We start from the raw sequence: 21,884 nt of genomic DNA on the forward strand, positions 1-21,884 counted from the left end.
TATGCTTTCAGACGAGAAACAAAACTCTCTCTGTGGACTGGCTAGCTGAAGTTTCGGTCCCTGGACAGGTGACCTGAACAGGTTTAACACTATGACTCCTTTACCATTACAGTATTTCTGTATGGTAACATAATAGATTAAGATGAATATACCTGGATTCTTAAGCTAAGCAGGTGACAATTCAGTGGCTACACGCTTATAATGTGCTCACAGGTGTAGGATCTCTGTAGATGCCAATGTCCCTGTACCTGCAGATGCAGGACAGATCTATCCCTGCACTGAGGGCTGGCATTAGGCACATGCATCACTTACGAATCGAAGCCAGGTCTGATCTGTGGAGTTTAAACTGGTTTGAAGAATGCAAAGGCTCTTGGCGCAGGGCAGAATTTAGTTACTATTGGAACTTTCATGGTTCAAAGACCCAGAGCAACAGAGATACCAAAATCCTGCTGAAACTCGTGGGAATTAGGGACACAATCAGAGACAAATTTCTGTATCTGGAGCATTTCCTTTAACAATGATAAATACCATATTGTCAACACCAATTTGATTTCAAATCAGTGCAGAAGGGGCAAGTCAGCACAGACATACAGGACCAGATCTTCAGCTGGAGTTCCCGCGTGGCTGGCTGCAAGGACACGTGGGAGAAGTGCAGCATCTGAAAAAAACTGCATGGAGGTGGACACAGCAGAACAGGACCACTGCCCATACATACGTGGAAACTGTAGTTCCTTATAGCTGGAGAAGTGCTGCTGAGCCTATCTGCACCCACGTGAGCCTCCATCCAGCACTCAAAGCCCTTGAGTTCTTGGCTCCTGGCAATGCTAATGCCAGGGCTGAAATTACAGCACTTACTGAAAATACAGGAGGGTCGTGGAAGTGCTGCCTAAAGCAGGAGCGGACAATGTGAAAGGCTGTGGAGGAGTGTGCGAACGAGTACGTATATGTGCTTGCCAGCGGTTAAAAATAAGAGGTTTCTAAATGGAGATATCCACCCTGGGGCTGGCTGATGGAAGCTGCGACCTGAGTTGTGCTGCTGATCAGTCTTTAAGGTCAGCTGTATCGTACCTGCGCAGGCTTGGGGAGGGGGGGAGGGGTAGGGGGGCACTTGTGAAGCATTGTCACACGCCGGTCCCACAATGCTAATATCGTGTTCGTGCGTGATAGCTGTAGTGAAAGACTTACTGGTAGCAAGTGCCGGTCCTTTATCGCTTGCCTCTTTTGACTGCAGATTGCAGGGAAGGGAGGAAAGGGGGGAGCCACCACAGCGATGGGGCCTTGGACTTTTTGCTCTCTGTTATCACCTCGGCTTCGATGTTCTGTTTTGGAGGAGAAAGAAGACATGGGTCTTTTAGGCTGTTAAAAACATATAAGCATCTCTACTAACAGCACAACAGAGACACGCACAGGATGTGGACTCCAGACATGAAGGTCCTCCTCTTCCCCACTGACCGGTACCTACGATCCCTATTGCAACTGAAGGGGAGAAGCACTTACTGGACATTCAAGCCCCTGCAAGAGCAATGCTCGTACAACACACCCCAGCGCGTGCACTGAAGCTGAATTCTCCCCAGATGGGATTTATACTATTTATCCCAAGTGACAAATGAGCTACCTTCTAGGCGCTTGCGACCTGAGGCCTGATTCCCAATGGGAACCTGCAGCTCCTGTTGCCTTGAAATGTTGAGATGCAGTAATGCCTGTACTCTACCCATATAAAATATACCCCTCTGAGGGGAAAGAAGGAAACACAGGCCCAGGTAGGATTTCCTTCCCTGGATGCACGGCAGCACCGTATCCTGAGCATTGGCTTGACATCATGAAGGTTGTTGCAGCGGCAGCTCTGTGTCCCGGCATGGAGGAGATCAGCCTGGAGAAATGAAGATCTCTCCATCCCAGGCCCAGAAGAGTCTTCCTTCCCCATGGGCTCACAATATTCAGTCCTCTTCCAGCATCGGTCCCAAGTCTCTGAAAACTTCCAAGTGAATGGGAGAACTCTGATGGACTTCCCATCTCTGATTTTAGGTGACGGTCAGATAACTACTGTTTGCACGGAGTCCTGCTGGAAGGGGATGATGGATTCACCATGCACATAGCTACAGTCCAGCCAACAATGTTTGCTGCTAGCATAGCTGTTTTTTTGATCTGTCTTTTGGTTTTAATTACTCCTGGTTAAATAGATAAAGAGATAATGAAATTCTGATAGAAGAAATAGGTCAGACGCAATAAACATGTTTAGAGTAAATTTCCTATTATAATTTCACTCCAATATACACAGATATTTGCAAAATAAAATAAAGCAGCACATGCCAAGCTGCCGGCTGAACCTGCACAGCTGCCGTTAAATGCGGAGGACGGGAAGTTGCCAAAACTGAGATTTGTAACTTCAAAATGATGAGGCGTTTTCTGACAGCTGCCTTCCCACACTGCTGTCAGGATTTCTCCTGCCCACAAGATGGCAGGCAGAGATCAGCCTGGTCCTGGGACAATTGCAAAGCAGAGCGTCTGAGAACAGAAAAGCCAACTTCTGCTCTACTCCAGCACTACTCTGATTGCAATTTGGCTGTATCCCCCTTTGCAGTCCTATGAAGACACACTGCACCCACAGTGTGTTCCTGAGCTAAAATCTGCAGAGAGAGTCAAATGCAGTAATTAATTGGAACGTTTTATCCAGCTAACAGATGCTCTGCAGATCCGAGTAATCGATTATTGTTATAACCTGGTAACAATAATAAATGAGCGAGGCAATGATAGCTGTTGGTGCGAAACACTTCCAACACAGGAGGCTGCTGCTGAACATTTTAAGGGTGACCTGCATGGATTTTCTCCTTCGCTATGGCACAGAAGAAGGAAAGGCTTGTTTGCTTACTTTTACTTGCTTCCTGGTAAGAATTTTCCCTTGGTTAGGTTCCCAGTGAAAATGGAGCTTCCCCCATCTTTTACCTTCCCTGTAGGACCCTCCAGATGTTTGCACCTAGTAAATTCCCTTTATGGCAGGGATCCAGGAGCCTGGTTATGACCTTGATTGCTCCCGCTCCTTCCCTGTGTCTTGTGATCCGGTTTTGAGGCTACAAGTCTCTTGTTTGTTAGGTGACGTCAGGAGGTGTTCCCTGGCCTGGGGAGGGGACACCTACCCGACCCTTCCAAGCTGTCCAGGGTATCACCTGGCTTTCAGCTGTCACCCTTGAAAGTTGCAGGTCTCCTCCAGTATCATGCTTGACAGTTCCGTTTCCGTGGAGACTCTTTAGTACCTCTGGGCTCCAGTTTCAGCCCTTGGGAAGTTAAATCTTATCTGTCCTGGAGCTGAGGCCTTGTTTAACACCTGTTTAGTGGAGGGGGACAAGGTGGCCTTGCTGAAACACTCAGTGCCTCCATCCTTTTGGCGTCAGTGCACGGATTTGCTCACACAATTCAGACACAGCCACTTTGATAGAAAAACATAAAGAAAGTATGTAAAAAGGAAGAGTAAAAAGTCCTTTTTCAGCTCTACTCTAGTATTCATAAACAAGCTGAGGAGGGCGTAAGTCTTTTCTACTGCTAGAATTACGTCTTCAGCTTTATTTCTTCACCTGAGTACCTAAATCCCTGTGGAGATCAGTGCCCACAGCCCTGTGCTTGTGCCTGAGCACCCCACCACTGCCTGGAGGGGACCATGGTGAGGTGTCACGTGCGTGGAGATGGAGATGGAGCCGGATCGTTCGTGGGCACCTACCTCTGCGCAAGGCTCGCAGGTGCTGCTTGGCGTGGTGGTGCAGCTCCTCCACACAAGGCGGTCTCGTGGAGGGGAGGAAGATGTTTCTTTGCTGATGCCAAGGTGCTCGGTAATAGACACTCAGTTTGCTCTCTGCATCCAGGTTGGAGACAGCTGTAGGATAAAACCAGAGTGGAAGGTAAGACTCCTGGCCTCTCTTACATCAACCTAGCTGAAAAGCAAAGGCTCTCGCTTGGAACAGCAGTGCCAAGAAGGAGCACTGGGGATGTTACAGCACCTCTCCTCCCACCAAATAACAGTGACAGTTATCTTCTCCGCGTTTCCATACCACGTTATACCACTTAACATTTAGATAATGCCCTTTGGCCAGATTGCAAATGGCTCTATAGAAGCAAGTAGGTGCAAGGGTACTATATCGGTGTTAAATATATGGACTAAAGGGATAATCCTTTTATAGATAACAAAATGAAAACGCAAAGAAGCTACACAACTGTCCCACAGCGACATTTTGAGCAAGAGCAGAGGGAGGAATGGGTCTCCCACTCACCCATCCTCCTGCCAATATGCTCTTTCACTACATCACGTTACACGCGACTAATTTCTGACACAGGTTGCTAGCTCTTTGCCTTCCGGTGCGTAACAGCCGAGATTAACTGCCTGCCCTGCTGAGCGACTTTAACTGTCACCTATCAAAAGAGGTCCCCTTAATAGATAGGGACTTCTGAGGGACAGGAAAACTTCAATTCCTCTACAGAAAAATCCCAGAAGTCTGCCTCTGAAAGTTACATGACCCAAGTCCATTAAAGGTTTGAGAGAATATCTCAGGAGTGCTGGGAGCCAGGGGAGATGTGCCCAGCCCCAGTATATGCAACAGCTAGCTTTCTAAGGGCCCAGGCAAGAGAGGAGGGCTATGGGAGACACCAGCGCCCTGTCCCGGCCGGCCGTGTGGAGCAGGCTTGTCCCACCTGTGCTCAGCAGCCCTCGTAATGCAGCAGGGCGCATGGCACGTCCTCAGCTCTAGCATTGGCTTTGCTTGTTCTTCTAGAAGCATCGATAGAAACAGTCAGCTCCTCTTGTAACGCCAAGGAGCCGCCTCAGCTGTTTTGCTTACAGGACAACACAGACGATGCAGGCAGGCTCCCTCACGCACAGGAGGAAGGGTGGTGCAGGTGCCTCCTGGGGTTCCTTTCCTAGTGCGAAGCCAAACAGCCAGCGTGCCTCGGGTTGGTCCCCCCACTGTCCACGTGCTCCTCTCCTTGGCCTTCACCTCTCTCGAGCAGGGCAGTACCCACTAGCCCTGTTCTCCCTCCCATCTCCCCTCTCTGGCAGGAGAGCCTGGCGGAGCTGCCATGAGCAATGCAGAGGTGGCTTCAACCTCAACACGGCCCCACACAACACTGACGGCCAGAGCCCTCTTCCACGAAGAACAAATCCAGGGATTTGTAACTCTGTGTTGGCGACCCAGCCTGTGTGCCAGCCCCCTTCTCCACCCTCCATCTTGCCCACTGAGATGATGAGTATTTTGCGGCCAAGGGCCTCCCCTTACATTGCTTTTACCAGTCTAGGCAAAGGCAGCCCCCAGCCCTTGCCCAGCAGGGCCCTCTCCACTCCCACATGAGGGAGAAGGGACACGCCGCCGTTGTGGGACACCACCAAGGGGGAGGCCAAGCCAGACAAAGGGGTTGGCGGCAGGACATCCATGCCAGTATGTTGTCTCCAGCCAAGGAACTGGCATGTTTCAGGGCTCCCATCTACTTTCCATGCTTTTGCACTCTCCCACCTGCAGGAGAAATTGCCCTTTTTTGAGGAGGGGTCAGTGCAACATGTCAGAGAGCTGCTCCCTGGTGGAGATACTTTGCTCTTTCTGGTTTTGTTGCTTTCTTTAATGCAAAACAACATTCACTCAGGCTGAAGGCATACCAGTGTTTTGTATAGGGAAAGAAACCAGGAAAGTACAGCAGGTGAAGAAGAAGAAGGGAGCAGACGCAAGGGGAGAAACCCAGGAACCATGCTGCCATATGCGGGATGCTGACAGCCTTTATCAGTTTCCTTGATAAGAAAAAAACCCGGTTCACAAAAACTTTGTGGGTGTCATGGTGGAAGTGGTAGTATAATATGGTGATAGAGCTTTGCTTCTCAGTGGATTTTTGCAGGTGGGCTTTCACCCTGTTTAGAGCACGTTTGCAGTGCTGCTCCACGCAAGTGGCCACGGTGTCAGTGCGAGGAACGGCACCAGAGTGAGAAAAAAATGACTGATAGTGGGAGGGTCTGTAAGACGAATGATGGCAACCTGTAGGTGTTTGTTCATCACGAGGATTTACTAATTAAATTGTCGACATTGTAATAACATACTGTTGCCAAATCGCAAGCGGAGCTTTTGATGGCTTGTCTGTCTGGCACCACTGCAGTAGGTGAATATCTCACTAGCAGGAGCTGATTTTTATATTTCTTTTACCCCTTGAGGGTAAGGAAGCACCACGTCTATTTTACAGACAAGGTCCTGAGACACAAAGCAACTTGCCCCGATCCTGTTCTGAGCCACACCGCCTCCTTGGGAAGCTCATATCGGGACAAAAATTTATAAGTGATAGTAATAATACCCCACCCATTCTTTATATTGCTGAGGATATGTGATATTCACGATCACAAATTGTACCCTGGAGGCTAATGAAACGGCAGGCACAAGCAGTTCCTTCCTACTCCCAGAAAAAAACTGTCTAGACAGCAGCTCTAGTAGTTGTCTGTGACAGAGCTCAGTAAGCGAGTGTAAAGTTTTACCTACTTAGGAAATGTTCAGACATTTCATTAGACTAGAATAGATTTCGCTGCAAAAATTAACTTGTAGAAAGCTCTTCTGGCTTTGGCAGCAGTGTTTTACAAATAAGAAGAGTAGGAGTTGGGTTAATACACTTTGCATGAGACTTAAAAATGAAACCAAGGTAATACAATTCTGCTACGCGCTACCTGATGTACACACATTGCTGTTCACAGATAAAATAGCATGACCCCTTCGCCATCCAACAACTCGCCCTTAGCTGGCAAACCTGGCAGAGCTGTGCATAGTGCTGTACCAGAAGGAAAATAAAGCACAAATACAATGTTTATCTTCAAATGAAAGGGCACTGAGAAGCTTACAGTACCCTGTGCCATGGCCCCAGCCAGCGCACATCCGTATCTTCTCACCTTTCCCTGCAGGAGCTCTGACTCACCGTGTCAGGGAATATGCCCCACTGGCACCAAGAAAGCAGAAACATTGCACAGTAGGTACTGAACTGAACAGTCCTTTAAAATACTCAAAAGCTGGAGTGGATTTTCTAGGCAGTCCAGAATAGAAACTAAAAGAGCTGGCAGAAAAGCCACGAGGGGGTGAATGTTCTCAGCCTGCGGCGGGGGAGAAGCTCAGAGGGAGGGACAAGCGCTGGGTAGGGCAGAGGACAATGCTGGCCCAAGGACAAATAAGTATAAACCCGCCATGAATGCAATTAGGCTGGATGCTTGAGGAACAGCATCCCAACCTCAGAGCAGCGAAGCTCTGGAAAAACCTCCCGGAAAGGAGAAAGAGAGGGAAGAAGCTCCCTGGTAAATGCGTGAGCCCGCACCGTTTTTGAAGGGAATTACCAGATGTGGTTGCCTGCCAAAAGAGGGACCTGCTTCCACTTCATTCCTTGCACATTGTCCTTCCATGTCCTTTGTAGTCTGCCTGTGCTCCTGCAATGGCATCTCGCCTGGCCCCCGCTCTTCGGGCACGGGTGCCTGGGAGCTGGGCACCATTCCTGGGAGCTGAAGCCAGAGGATGCAACTGCAGGAGTGGACCGTGAGCTTTCACAACCACCGAACATCTGATTTCCTGCACAGGGTTGGATCTCTTGCCTCCGCTAAAAGAAAAAAGCCAATCCCAAAAAAGCCACCCGAAGAGTAATTTATCAGTCAAAGACCCCTGAAGTGACAACTAGAAGACCTGTTCTGTCAGAGCTTCACCACAGTCTTCTGCTAAGAGCCTGGGTTAAATATTAAGACTCCCTATGCCTTGATTCTGTAAAATGGGGATAAGGTATCTCTTTGAGCCAGCCCTTCCTTTCACTCGGTGTTTTACACTGCAGGGTGTTTTTACAATGCCGAGCCTGCGCGTGGCTGTAGCCCCTCAGCATCATCATAATACGCAGGATAAATAAAGCAATACAGAAACTGTAAAGCCACAGTCCTTAAATTATTAACAGCTGGACACCACAGTGAATGAGAAAAAAAGCCTGTGCAGATATAGGAAATGCTGCATTTCAGGCATCAGATATAGATTGTTAACATATTTTTAGTGTGTGCTTTGATCAATTTAGAATATACAAGTGAATCATATAAACTATTGTGTTCATTTCATTCCCAAGTAAAAGTAATTGTTTTTTTGTCTTGTGGGATGACAAAACGACAAGAGACCATTTAAATGGGTTCTCCATTACATTCTGTGAATCCATTAACGTTGGCCGGTTTCCTGACAACCAAAGTCAAACAGACATACACTAATGGCTGTTCTCATGAGAAGATTTTTGAAGGTTTCCAAATAGCTGTTTTATCCAAGTTGATCATATTTATCATTTATAGACCCTTCTCATCTTCTCATCCTCTCATTCACTCTCCCTCCCTTCTTTAGCAAAGCAGAAAAAGGATCCTGCCATAGCAGAGCTGGATGTGGATGCTTGAAGGTTGCGCGGCTTTAGCGCACTCAGGCGTGGCTGTTCTAATAATAACACCACAAAGGCCAAGCAAGAAAGATTTCTGCTCTATTTATTTGATAGATCCAGGGGCTTCCTCCCCCCTCCCCCCAACTCCGTCTGCTTCTCTAGACACTCGCCTCCCCCCTCCCCAGCTCCTTCTGTTTCTCAACTTTCTATGATTTTTTTCTGTATTATATTTGCCATTAGGTGTTGGGGGTGGGGGGAGGCGGGGGGAAGATAATTTGTTACGTTTCCTGGTTCAAAGAGAAAACACGATTTGGTGCAAGGTGTGAAAAAGTGTGCAGCCTGGAGGGGATGTGACCGGCGAGCGAGGAAGGTGCCTACAGGCAAAGGGACAGAGCCCAGAGCTGTCACGCCGTGAACTCCTGCACAAGCAAAGTCGAACCGGCGGCTGCTGAATCCATATTAAACTATCGGGATTCCAAAAGACAAACCCCACAATTAAAAAGGCTCAGACTAGCGACTAAGCCTATTCCAGAGCCCAGTTACTCTTATGAGAGGCTCTAATGACCCGAGCCCTTTGCAGGAGGCAGAGGAGCTGGGGGCTCCGCACCCACAGAAACTGCACCGCTTCCCCCCGGCTCCGTGCCACGGGGATGCAGGATGCTCTGGAAGGCTGCCATGGCCAGCAGCACCATGCCAGGCTCTGCTTGGGAAGCTCTTCTTCTCCGGCATTAGGGTGGTAACCTGTCATTTTAGCAAATGCCATTTTTTCTAGCCATTTCAGGTAAAAATGGTGACTTTTCTTGTGTGATTCAATGTCATAAGAAAGCTGTATGTTCACTCAGCTTTGTATAAATAGGTCTATGCCAGCAGCAGCAGCAGAGTTCAACCTGACCAAACTCTTCCACACCTACTGCCCGGGTCAGCAGTGAGTTCCCGTCTGCTCAGTTGATGTGCAAAACGTCGCAAGAAAGTGAATGCTGAGGAAGACCAGATTATCTCAAAGACTAGCCTGTCTGGCAACACATCCAACATCATCGTGCATTTTAGTGCATAAATGTTTCATTGAGGCAAGTGCTGAGTCTGATGTGAATTTTATTTATAGCCCTGAATGCCTCGAATGTATGCTTTCCCCAAGTACTCGTGTCTCCACTGTGACACCCAGGGGGTTTAAGCCTACAAGGCTGGTAAAAATCTACGGTTGCTTCTCCGCTGTACATGTCCCACATTTTGTGCAATGCATCAGCAAGCTCAGTACTTTCAAAGCAGCTCCCCTGCGGCTGCTGCTTCACAGTGATGGCACATTGGGTGCCTGGGCTCACCCAGAGGGACACAGGAGCTTGGAGCTCCTCAGAAGAGGGACAATCGCTCTGCTTTCTATAGCTGTGCTTGCTCCCAGCCGTGCATGCACCCAGACATTTCCCCCAGTCTTGACCTGTGGCAAACCCCACCAGCTGGAACCGCAAATAGCTATTTGGATCAGCTACCTTCCCATCTCATCTTTATTAAGGATTGGAAAATGCCCACGCAAAGGGAGTGTGTTGGCGGGGCTGCTGCTCCTTGAAAAGGATCTTGCTACTGGCTCTTTGGCATTTGTCACCCCGCTGAACAATGGTAACCTCACCATAACTTCAGTGACTGTGCCTACAAGCACGGGCATGCACACAACTTCCTTCACACCTCTAGATAAAAATTTTCAAGTGACTGGAGCCAGAAACTCAGACAAACCCTGACGCCCTTGGGAAACCGGTTCACCCTGGCAGGGGGAAGGATGCCATGCTCTTTCCCCACCAAAGGGAAGCAATAATTCCTGTCCATGTCAGTGCCAGAGCAACACCCGACAGTGATAACTTTATCTTCTGAAGCCCTTTTGCCAGGACGGGGCTGGGGTAGACGACACACACATCAGATAATGGGAACAGGACAGGCGCTCCGGGACCTTGGCACCGCGGGGGCTGCTGAGGATCCTGCTTGTGCTTACCTGTCCTCCTCTTCTCCCGCAGGCTGGTGTGTGGTCCAGCTCCCGCAGGAGATGTGAGAGCTGAGGCAGGTCCTACCTAGGCCTTGACAGAGCTTTCTAAGCACGCTGCTCACATAAGGCAAGAGATGCTCAACTCTCAGTGAGCTAGAAAACTGCATGCCAAAATCCCTGCCGCCTTTTCCTTGCCACTCCTGTGCATATTAGGGATTTGTTCAGCATCTGGATGGGATTCCCTCATCCTTGGTCACATCTCTTGTTCCTGCTTTCCTGGTGCACTCTGACATTCGTGAGGGGACTGTTCAGTGTGGACATTTCCCTTTCAGTCCTCGCAGCGCCCACTGTCACAGGGCCGTGGGTGACTGACACCCCATTTCAGGTGGTCTGTTCCTTGGTTACTTCTCTCTGGGAAGTAACCAGAAAATGTGGTTTGTAATGGCTCTGGCACATCATATCTTATTATTGCTATTATCAGGGCAGAACCCCAAATTTCTGAGGATTTTTGTGCCTTGTGCAACTGGAGTCCAAGAAAGTTGGATGTGAGGAAGAAACTCCAGGAGCACAGGCCCTGAGACATGGTCTGGACCTGAAGCCTGGATCACCACATCTGCCCTGCCACTGGCACTCGCGTGTGCAAATCAAAGCCAGGGCGACTGTGTCTACACAGGCTGCGGCTGCTCGCTGGACAAACAGGAGGGGAGATACGACAAAACAAGTTAAGCCTTTAGCTACGTGCGGGCAACAACATGAGCACAATTATTACTCTGGTCTGCGCTCATGGAGGGACAATTTAGCACATTTTTCAAACTCAAGCAAAAAGGCAGAAACCTCACCGGCAGCAGAAACTGTTGAGAAAGACCATGATCTTTTATGCTCTTTGTATTGTTTTATTTCTTGCCAATACAGTGAAACTTCTCACTTTTCAACCACGGTTTCTTAGTGCATCCCTGTGACATTTTTCTGCCTCCCATTATGCCACACATGGAAATAACAGCTATTCAGGAGAAAAATGGATAAGTGGACAAAACCCCATCCATATTTGGCATTCAGTTATCTGGAAAGATTAAAATACTGGAAAGCATATGATTTGGATGTCATTTCCACGTGCAGATCCTTGAATTTTGCATTTACCTGCTATTCAGTTAACTGGCACAACAACAGACATAATTCAAGAGGGCTGGGAAGTGTGTGGTTCTTATACACGTAAGAAGATTAGGCTGTTAAGCAATATGCACTTATGTGAAGAGTACCACATGCTAATCCTGTTCTTGGCTTTGCTGCTTTCAGTCACTGCTGGCGGTGTTTGAACATATTTTTAACTGCTTTTCCTAACTCTGTCAAGTAAGTTACGGCGGCCAGAATGGGACTTGGTATTTCAAAGTATTTCAAAGCTGTCACTGCAGGATAGACAATACCCTCTTAGAAATACACAGTATTTCATATGTTCAAGCCTTCATTCCTGGGAATTTTCTCTAGCCAGTGATTTCTCCCTCTCCTTTTATTCCTGTTCTCCAGTCTATGTTTTACACGGCTGGGAGAGAAATAGCTTCATGCTCTCAGTTACGAAATAGCAGCAAATGCAGTCACAGAGAGCAGGTTTCTGTTGGAGGGTTTCATTAACGGGGTTGCCCTTCTCACCCATGAGAGGTGAATGGCATTTTTATTTTAGGTGCACATGTCTATGTGTTATACATATCCACGAATATGTGCAATTGTGTGTAGGCGTCCGCCCCATCACAGCCAGCTCTGCGGCAAAGAATTCCCCCCCCCACCCCCCGGTGCACATCTCTTCTAATGCATGGTGACAGAAAGCACTGGAGGAAGTGCAACATACTTATCTATTAATAAACATCTGAAATGTTCAATAATGTATGTGTAGCCATGGTGTTTCTACGGTCCTTGTTCAGTCAGAGACAGCAGGAAGCCCATCAGGGAAAGCAGGTTAGGAAGCAAAAAAGAACACCAATAAGGTCGGGCTTTATTCCCAGGGCAGCTGAAGCCATATGACTAGACAAAATTTTTCTCAGTTGCGTATGCATAAAATTAAACATTTAATCCAATTCTACATCTTCAGAGACCACAACCCAGCTGGGAAGTGACTCATGCCCCAGCTAAGTGAGTGGAAGTGATACAAAAGGCAGCATTGGTGTTGCCTGCAGGGCAATGGTAAAGAAGGCAGATGGCACGTGAGTCCTGCCTGGGAAGCTTAAGGTTGCCCTTAGGTCCACTATTCTGCAGGATGAGTCCATATTCATTTCAGTCTGCTACCACGCTCCACAAGAAACAAAAAGCTAATTAGCCAGTAAAACAGTGAAGGCATAAACACTGCTAAAGAAAAGCCCCAAACCCCAAACCCAACTAGTTTAAGGTTGCTGGACCTAATGGTAAGGATGGATTGTTACAGCAGGGACGATACGACATCGCACACGTGCGTACACATACACGTGTTTGCGTACACACACCCCAGAGCGTGTAACTGAAATCAGTGTCTCGAGAGAGCCCTTGCAATTCTACATGCTTAATTAGTTGAAAGCACTTCTTTCAATGTGATGCACTGTCGGTGCTTGTCAACACAGGTTTCTTCCCATGTTGACCCTTCACATTACTCCCACTCTCGATATGCAGCAAGATAAAAAGTCTCTTATCTCCGGCAGTGTAGTGTGTGGTCTCTATAAAACACTTTGTAAGCGCGCTTTCAGGCATCCTTTGCAATTCTCCCTCACTGCTCTGCTATTTTTCTCCTGTTCTGACTCAGCCCAAATCACTACTAAGCTTGCCCGAGTTGCTCCAACGGGTCACCATAATGATCTCTCTTTTATCACGCAGAAGCGTGCGGTTCATGGTGATGTTGGTCTCAAATCAGTCACCCTGATTTCACATGCTAGCACTCAAGAACAAAGCTTTACAAAATTTGTTTACTATTCTACCTTCCTTGGTTAATGCTTACCTTCAGGATCTTGTGAAAAAAACCCACCCTCGCATTCCTCAGCCTATAGACATTTTTGTGATAAGTCAAACAGTGTTTTGGCAGTGGTTTTAATGTATCTTGCCTATTCTCCTACTCAGAACATTCAATTTCCCCACATATTTCTATCTGAACATTTACACCTAAAGTGGTCATTTCCCAGTAACAGCCTGTGCTGAGGATCCTCTTCTCAAGAAGAGCAGAGGCTCACACATTGGAGCACCTATTTCCACATCAGCATCCACGATACAAACATCCTCTCCACGTTTGTGAACATGCGGCCCATCTGTAAAACACCTGGAGCCTTGAGAAAGCACTCTGGAAGATGACACGGGACACAGAATATGCTGTGTTTGGCACGTTGGGAGATAAGATTCAGATGACTTATTCCAAGTACAGCAAATATATTTCCATTTTTCCTGAAATCTTCATAAACTACAACCTTCCATCAAAGCTCTAAGAATTAGTCTTCATCAATCTCCGTGCCTTCTCCATTTGGCTCTCCGAAGTGGCATTTAGCATCAATTACGCCCCAGTGCTGTGATACACGTGTCTGTCTCTCGGACTGCAGATTGAGGGCACCAGCTTATTTTACACAGGGCATCAGAAAGCCATCAGTAGGTGACAGTGTTTTGTTTACTACTGACCTATCCTTCATTCAAGATGATAACCTGTAGGAAAAAAAGCGCCCTATCTCCCCCCCTGCTTAATCTTGTTAGTCCCTGATGTGGCTCCCCATGGGTCATCATGGAGTCACTGTGTTGGGAGGGCAATGCACATGCTATAGTAGAAAAACACTACGAAATGAAAAGAGCAAACCCAAAACAAAGGCACAGGTTACATTTTATAGAATCATAGAATCGTCATGGTTGGAAGGGACCTTTGAGATCATCGAGTCCAACCATACACACAGCCTGCCCCAAAAAAACCCAAAAAAAACCAAACCAAAAAACCAACCAAAAACTCACCCCACAACAAGCAACCTACAATCTCTGCCACTAGAGCATGCCCTGAAGTGCCAAATCTACACGTTTCTTAAACACCTCTAGGGATGGTGACTCAGCCACCTCCCTGGGCAGGCTGTTCCAGTGCCTGACCACTCTTTCAGGAAAGTAATTCTTCCTAATGTCTAATCTAAACCTCCCCTGCCACAGCTTCAGACCATTTCCTCTGGTCCTGTCATTATTCACCTGGGAGAAGAGGCCAACACCTCTCTCCAACCTCCTTTCAGGTAGCTGTAGAGGGCAATGAGGTCTCCCCTCAGCCTCCTCTTCTCCAAGCTAAACATGCCCAGCTCCCTCAGCCTCTCCTCATATGACCTGGTCTCCAGACCCCTCACCAGCCTGGTAGCTCTCCTCTGGACACGCTCCAGCACTTCAATGTCCCTCTTGTCCAGAGGGGCCCAGAACTGAACACAGGACTCGAGGTGAGGCCTCACCAGTGCCAAGTACAGAGGCACGATCACTTCCCCGCTCCTGCTGGCCACGCTGTTCCTGATACAAGCCAGAATGCTGTTGGCCTTCTTGGCCACCTGGGCACACTGCTGCTCATGTTCAGCTGGCCGTCCACCAGCACCCCCAGGTCCTTTTCTGCCGGGCAGCTTTCCAGCCACTCTTCCCAAGCCTGTAGCGTTGCTTGGGGTTGTTGTGACTGAAATGCAGGACCCGGCACTTGCCCTTATTAAACCTTATACAGGTGGCCTTGGCCCATCGATCCAGCCTGTCCAGGTCCCTCTGTAGAGCCTTCCTACCCTCAAGCTGATCAACTCTCCCACCTAGCTTGGTGTCATCTGCAAACTTACTGAGGGTGCACTCAATCCCCTCATCCAGATCATTGATAAAGATACTAAACAAAACTGGCCCCAGTTTTGTATCTTTTCTATATATAAAAATATATATATTATTATTATATATATTATTATATTTTATATAAATATTTTTATAGTATTTAGTATTTAGTATAAAAGTATCTAGCATAAAAGTATTGGGGATGTTTTTTCTGTGAATGACTTTCCTCACCAGCATGAGTTTGACCCTCTTGCCTTCAGCAAACTGTATGAATATGGGTCGGAAGCTGCTCCCCAACAAAAAACAAGACTGAAGAGTTTATGCACAAAATGAACAAGCAGGGCCTCTCTTCCCTTCGACTGGCACCACACGTAGGCTGAGAAATCAAACCCCCGAAAGTCAGGAACAAGCCATGTGTTAAGAGTAGCGATGGTGGCTCATATTTCACACTTCTTCCTCCCCACTAGTCTTTTTCAGCATGCTTGGCTAGACGCCCTGAACGCCGCTTAACTGCAAGTTGAGGTAAGTAGCAACAGTTTCTTCCAATTATATTTAGTAAATACTATGCTACTATCGCTACGCGTGTTCCTTCAAATTACTCACAGGCAGCCAGGGGAAGACAGAAAGTCAATCATCTCAGGGGGACCAAAGACAACACTTTTTTCTTTGCCTGGGGAAATATTCTTGCTGCTCCTGCAGCTCCATCAGTCCTTTTTGGCAGAGGGACTGACAGACATGGCTTTGTCTCAGGTCTCTAATTGCTCTTGAGGTCATGCCTGCCCTGTGAAGCTTCCTCACCATAGCGGCAAGGCAGCTTGTTTCTTGGGTCAGGCCACAAAAATCATGTGTGCGACTCCATGGGGTTATTCCCGTGCCACCCTGAGGGTGGCCCAGGGCTGGCTGGGCACAGGGGTGCTGTTAAAGATACAACCAGTTCACTGTGTAGCTCCTCTGGGCCCTTTCAGTAACGTTCTTCCCCAAAATCAGTGAACACGCAAGTCCTCCATCACCAGCCCTCTCAGATGTTCCTTTTGGTCTCGGCCTCCCAGGTGGTTTACTTGAAGCCCAGTTTCAGATAACTGGCTGTGAACTGGGCTTGCGGAACCCCCAGCCCACGAAGGGGTTCTGGGCTGGGAGGATGGTCCTATTTCAACACTGTCTAGCAATATCCTTCCCCAGTCCCACTTCTGACAAGATACTCGTGGAAAACATTAGAGCAAACAGGGCTGTAAGTGTTCAGAGAGCCACGCTGAGAAGCCAGCTCGGAAGAACTAACACTGGTAGCCGACTTGCTGAGTTTCACTTGTTGAAACAATACTGAACATGGTCCTTTTTGTTTTGTAAGAGGAAGGAGAGTGCCTGAAAATACAGATTTCTGCCCCCTCCCCCTCTATACTTTCTCAAATGAATGGATTTTAATGAAGAAATCTGCTTAGGGATGGATTCTTGATAACCTTGCAAGTCCCCTCCACCCTGCCCAGCGCTGCCCTGATGGGGGCTGCTGCACCACCACGGACATGTACCAGCATCACTCCCTACTGGGGCTCCAGCTCCCACCCATGTATTGCAGCCTCCGCCCTCCAGGTTTTTGGTCTCAAAATTAGCCCTTAATCTATAAAGCACAGACGTGTCACGATATATGGCACGGCCTGTATTACTTACAATACTTGCTATGCACATATATACAAAGCCACTGAGATATACTGGATTACTTTTTAGAAGGAACCCATCCAGATAGCGTTCGGAAACTGTCTGTCTTTGTCAGCGATATTGTATACCTAGACTGCAGGATGAATAACTTATGTCAAGATAAGTTATTTTCCCACTTTTATTATTATTTGAATAACATGTTCTCAGCTTGCTCACCTTAGGCACTAATATTTTTTCTGCAGAGTTGCACCGGGTTTTTTTTTCCTACTGTATTTCAGGTCTTTGCTTACCTAAAATGGTCCACAAGCCTCAAATGGTAAAGGCTAGCTTGCAAATTTAACCAAGAGGTGAGCACTGTTAGCTGTATGCCGCCGTATGTCCCTGCAGAGGATGCAAACCTGTTGCCATGTCAGCCCGGGAGCCCCTACAGCTCATGCTTACCCACTGACTCCCACTTCAAATTGAGACGTCACGGTTAAAGGCAACTAGCACATAAAATGCAGCAAGAAAACATTTCAGCTAAAATAAACTTTAAAACATTTTCTTCTCGCAAAGCATCATAAGGTGTTAATAAAGATTGTAATGTAGACTATCCTTTATTGTTACGGCTAGTATAGCTTTATGAGCCAAAACCATATCCTATTGTTTGTACTCGCATTTATATTATTAAGCCACATATTTATGCAGAAAACCTAATGGAGTTCTGATGGAATTTCTGAAAAGCCACAACTGCCGAAGAGCTACAGGGTTTGTCAGCTGCTGCAGGGGTGTGGGCCACTCTCTGGCCAGAGTTTTCATCCAGAACGTAATAGCAAACAGCAAGTTCTTGCACATTCGTAACTCATCTGTCTTCGTGTGCGCGCCGGCCCGAGTACAAGGTGGTTTTCAGCACGTTGGCTTTAGCACAGCAAATACACAGAGCGGCAAACAACTGCTTGGTTAATGTACCTATAAAACGATTACCTTTTAACTGTGGGCAGACATTTTATTAGGACCGTGTACCGAGTACTGCGCATGAGGAAGAAAAACAGAAGGCGCGGTGAAATGGATGTGTTTCGCCGCATCCAGTCAAAACCAGAGCAGAAATGTCAGGTGTCAACACCTACTGGTAACTATCAGAAATACCCCTGCAGCGTGACACTGGCTGCAGCACTGGGCAGGAAGACTTCAAGCTCTCGATTGTAAGCAGTGCTGAAAACAAAATAAAAATAAAGCGCAGGAAATAAGCTGCAGGAAAACAAATCCCCAGGAAAAGACATTAAACCAGGAAATACTTTCAGGAAAGGAAAAAGGAAGGGAAAGAAGGAGAGGGGAGGAAAGGGCATCGTCATTAAAATTATCATGCAGAAAGTGAAGTAAAAAATGGGGCTGTCGAGTAGCAAACAGTGTTTGACCTTAATATATCACATATTGAGTGGAATGTTCAATCAAGGGAGAGGGCATTCCTGGGACGCTTGGATTTGTTCACGGGGAGCAAAGTTGACAATATTTCCAAGCATAAAGAAGCAGACAACGGAAAGCAATCACAGAAGTAACTTTCCCCAGGAGAGATTTGTCTCCGTGGAGTATTTCTGTAGCTAACAGATAGGCTCCTCGCTGATTTTCTGTGGGAATGAGCCTCAGAGAGTTCCAAATAGTCCTCTGGCAGAGCCTGTGCCCCTCCGTTCATTGTGGAAGGACCTTGAGAAGATAGGCTGTGCTGAGCCGGTGTGCCCCAGCACCACCACGCACCAAGGTGGGAGATGATGCCTTTACAAGGGAGCAGGATCGCTGGCTTGGAAACAAACGTGTATCTGCGAAGCTATGGATGGGCTCCTGCATTTAGTTGTTGAATATATTTAATGGCAAAATAAAAAGACAAATTTTGATGACAGCCAAGCAAGTTAGCAAGGCATAAGGTGACTTTTAACTCAAAAGGTAAAGGACTGCCTGAGAAACTGAACAAATCCGTTCATTTTATGAAGAGGGGGGTAAATACACTCAGAAATGGGACACAGTAAGCTGGACCAGGTGTCAAATTTTGCTGCCCTTCCTCTCTCCTTTCTCAGTCGTGGCACTGCTTGACTTCTCTGGCCCCTTCGGCTATGCCGGGACGTCAGGTCTGTCCCTAATTACTGCCCTCCCACTTCACCGTCTTTTCCTCTCTGCCTCTCTTCTTTCTGTGTGGATTTTCCAAGCGGCGTTAAAAAAGGAAGTGCTGGAAGAGGTGCCAGACTGCTCTAGAGGCTGAGATGCTCTACATGCTGAACAGGGAAAGGCAGACGACACCCACGGATATAGCCCATTCCCGATCTGGCAGGATGCTGTCTGGGGGGAGGTCGCCATCAGTCTTCACATCTTGTCAACTCCCGTGGCATCTGCCAGCACAGGGGGAGGGGGAGCCACCCCAGCCAACTTTTTTTTTTTTTTTTTATAATATGGATATTGTTCTTGATGACATTTTATATACAAATACAGATTAGTTCACAGCCATCTGCTTATTTTCTATGTAGTGTCTCAAGTATCGTAAGGGTGTTACAGAGAATATGAAAACAAGCTCTTATCCCTGCCGCTGAACTTAAAAGAAAAAAAAAAAAAGAGAAAAAAAAAACTAGAAAAGAAGACGAAAATACAGGAGTTGGTATGCAGCGAAAAGCAGAGAACTGAGACAGCATTTTCAAATGGCAGTAGCCTGGGCTGCCATTGTTTGGAGATGCAATTTGGCCTGGAAGGCTGGCACATCCCCGCTCTGCCCCGGGGCAAGTCACCTCCTGCCCTTCAAAGCCATCTCTCGCCCTCCCAGGGACCTCCCAGCCTTTTCTATCTTCTTTCTGCTTTTGTGGCTTAAGGGCAGAAACCATCCTCTACACTAAGCGTTTACACACACAATAATAGGCCCCGCATTTCATGTGCTAGGCCAATAATCTCGTATTGGTGAATTTGTTTAGTGTTATATTCTTTCAGATGAAAGCAGGCTTGCTAATTCCCTGCTAGGGCATGCTCCAAACCTTTGCGGATGAGCTGTGATTTGCATTGCCCGGGCTGCAGTTTTGGACCAACAGGCCCCAGTAGCACAACCAACCTCCGCCATTTACAAGCAGCTTCAAATAACCAGACTGGATAACGAACGGGTGCTTCGTTATTCAGAATTAACCTGCCATGGTCAGTAAAGAAAAAAGAGCCAGCCTGGCACCCTGGTTGATTCCCACCGGGGCCCAGACCCATGTGGCACAGGGAGACACACAAATTCACTGACCGTCTGCCAGATTCTTTATCACGCGAGGTTTTTTAACTACTGCATTTCAATCACAGCTAATTCTGATAAATCCAGGTTGTTTCCCTGACTTGCCGGTTTGATCATTTCATCTTCATGTTTGTTCATATTAGTAAGTATTGATTTCCTGTGGGATGCAGTACATCTTCGCATGGTGAGCGAGGGTGAGGTCACTGCTTGGCAATGCTTCTGTTATGCAGAGTTATTTCTGAAGTTCAGGTATCGGCATACTTAACACACTTTGATTTTATCAAAAAAATGGGATTCTATGCAAACAGCACAGAAGAAAAAATATCTAAAAAGTGCAACGCCTACTTACCTATGAAAATGGCAGTTAGGCAAAGATTAATTTTCATGCTTTTCATTTGGGTTAGCCTTTTTCCCTTCTATTAGCATCCTGATTCCTTTTGCCTTTGTAATATTTACACAATAGTAATGTTTTACTAATACTGCAATGCTTCTTCACTTTACAAGGGCCAGAGCAGCCTCCCCACTGTTAGTACAACTCTCCTTATTTTCTGAAAACTTTTACAGGTACTTCTGGGATGGAAAAGATACAGAAAAATTTCAGCCTGTCAGAAGAAAATATTAAACTTTGAAGACTTTGACCCAGAAAACAATTTATTTTGCAGATAGTTCTACAGGACAGAGGAATAATTTTCAAGCCTTTAAGAAATTCCAGTTCTATCACTCCTGAAGTTACAGCCACATCGATGATAACTTAAGACTAAGGGAAATATTTGCTAAAGGGATGGCTAGAAGATACTCATTTTCCTTCCTCTTACAATGCCCTTCTATCTGTGGACACTCAGTGAGTGTAGGATGATGTTGCTCCAGCAGCACTGCAGCTAGAACAAAGCAAGGATAACCAAAGTGCCACACATCACTCACAGAAACACGCCTCGAACTAGGATTCTGGGCAGAAAACACTCTCATTCCATTCATGACTCACTGAGACAGATCTGTGCCCAGAGCTGAGCTTATTCAAGTAATCCCCAAGGTAACTCTGTATTCAGAAATTCTTTTTTGGGGGGCAAACTGACATGAATTTGTTGCCTACCACAGAAAGCCCAGCTTTGCAACAGCACTGTCGCTGCCTAGTCTGTGATGATTCATTCATCCCAGCAGGGAGAAGAATGTCTCTTCCTCCAGCCAACTCCCCGCTGAGCCCAGACCCCCGCGAGGCGAAGCCCCACCGAACCACAGCTCTAAATTTTCCAGATGTGGCTTTCGGCTGCCATCATCCCCAGCCGCGTCAATGGAAGTACAGATCATCAGGTAATGAATCGCCCTTTAACGTGATGAAACCAGCGAGACTTGGGGCTAGCTGTCAATCGGGTACACATCTCAGTGGTGCCTAACATTTCCAGCCAGGTGCTACGTAATGTAACACTGGTTTTACAATTGCAGCTGATGATGACCAGAGTTTCATTCTGAATTTTGTACTAGCAATCTTCCATTTGGGCTAGATGATTGTGGAAGGTCCCTTCCAACTGAAAATGCTTCTATCCTATCCTATCCTATCCTATCCTATCCTATTCTATTCTTTCTACGAACATGATGCAGAATGGTCACGTTTCATGCTGCTATTTTTATATCTAAGCTTCGAATCCATATCTCCCAGCCTGACAACTCTATGCAGGAACTCTACATATAGATGTTGGGAGGTCTTGAGTAGTACAAGGCAACACATTGCGCACACGAGCTAATGGACCTCTGGAAATAATTCAGGGTCTAGCTAACTCCAGATGTGTTATCTGGGGTCATTTGCTGCTCTCAAACTATGAAGGTTCTTCAGGTTTTAATGCAACAAAATGACTTTTGTCTCTCTACAATACATTATTGTGGCAAAGCAGCTGCAGCCATGTT

General features: G+C 47.0%; 1 protein-coding gene across 3 annotated transcripts in view; it reads right to left on the reverse strand.

The window, feature by feature from the left end:
• The window catches only part of NHS (NHS actin remodeling regulator), a 266,848-nt gene that overhangs the window by 24,527 nt on the left and 220,437 nt on the right, over nucleotides 1–21,884 (reverse strand). For all 3 annotated transcript variants that reach the window (XM_074605639.1, XM_074605650.1, XM_074605627.1), the window contains exons 2-3: nucleotides 3,713–3,865; nucleotides 1,186–1,319 (exon numbers count right to left, since the gene is read on the reverse strand). In XM_074605639.1, coding sequence (XP_074461740.1) covers nucleotides 1,186–1,319; nucleotides 3,713–3,865 — 287 coding nt within the window. The remainder of the gene's footprint in view (nucleotides 1–1,185; nucleotides 1,320–3,712; nucleotides 3,866–21,884) is intronic.

Source organism: Larus michahellis, chromosome 1 (genome assembly GCF_964199755.1).
Source record: "Larus michahellis chromosome 1, bLarMic1.1, whole genome shotgun sequence".
NCBI lineage: Eukaryota > Metazoa > Chordata > Aves > Charadriiformes > Laridae > Larus > Larus michahellis.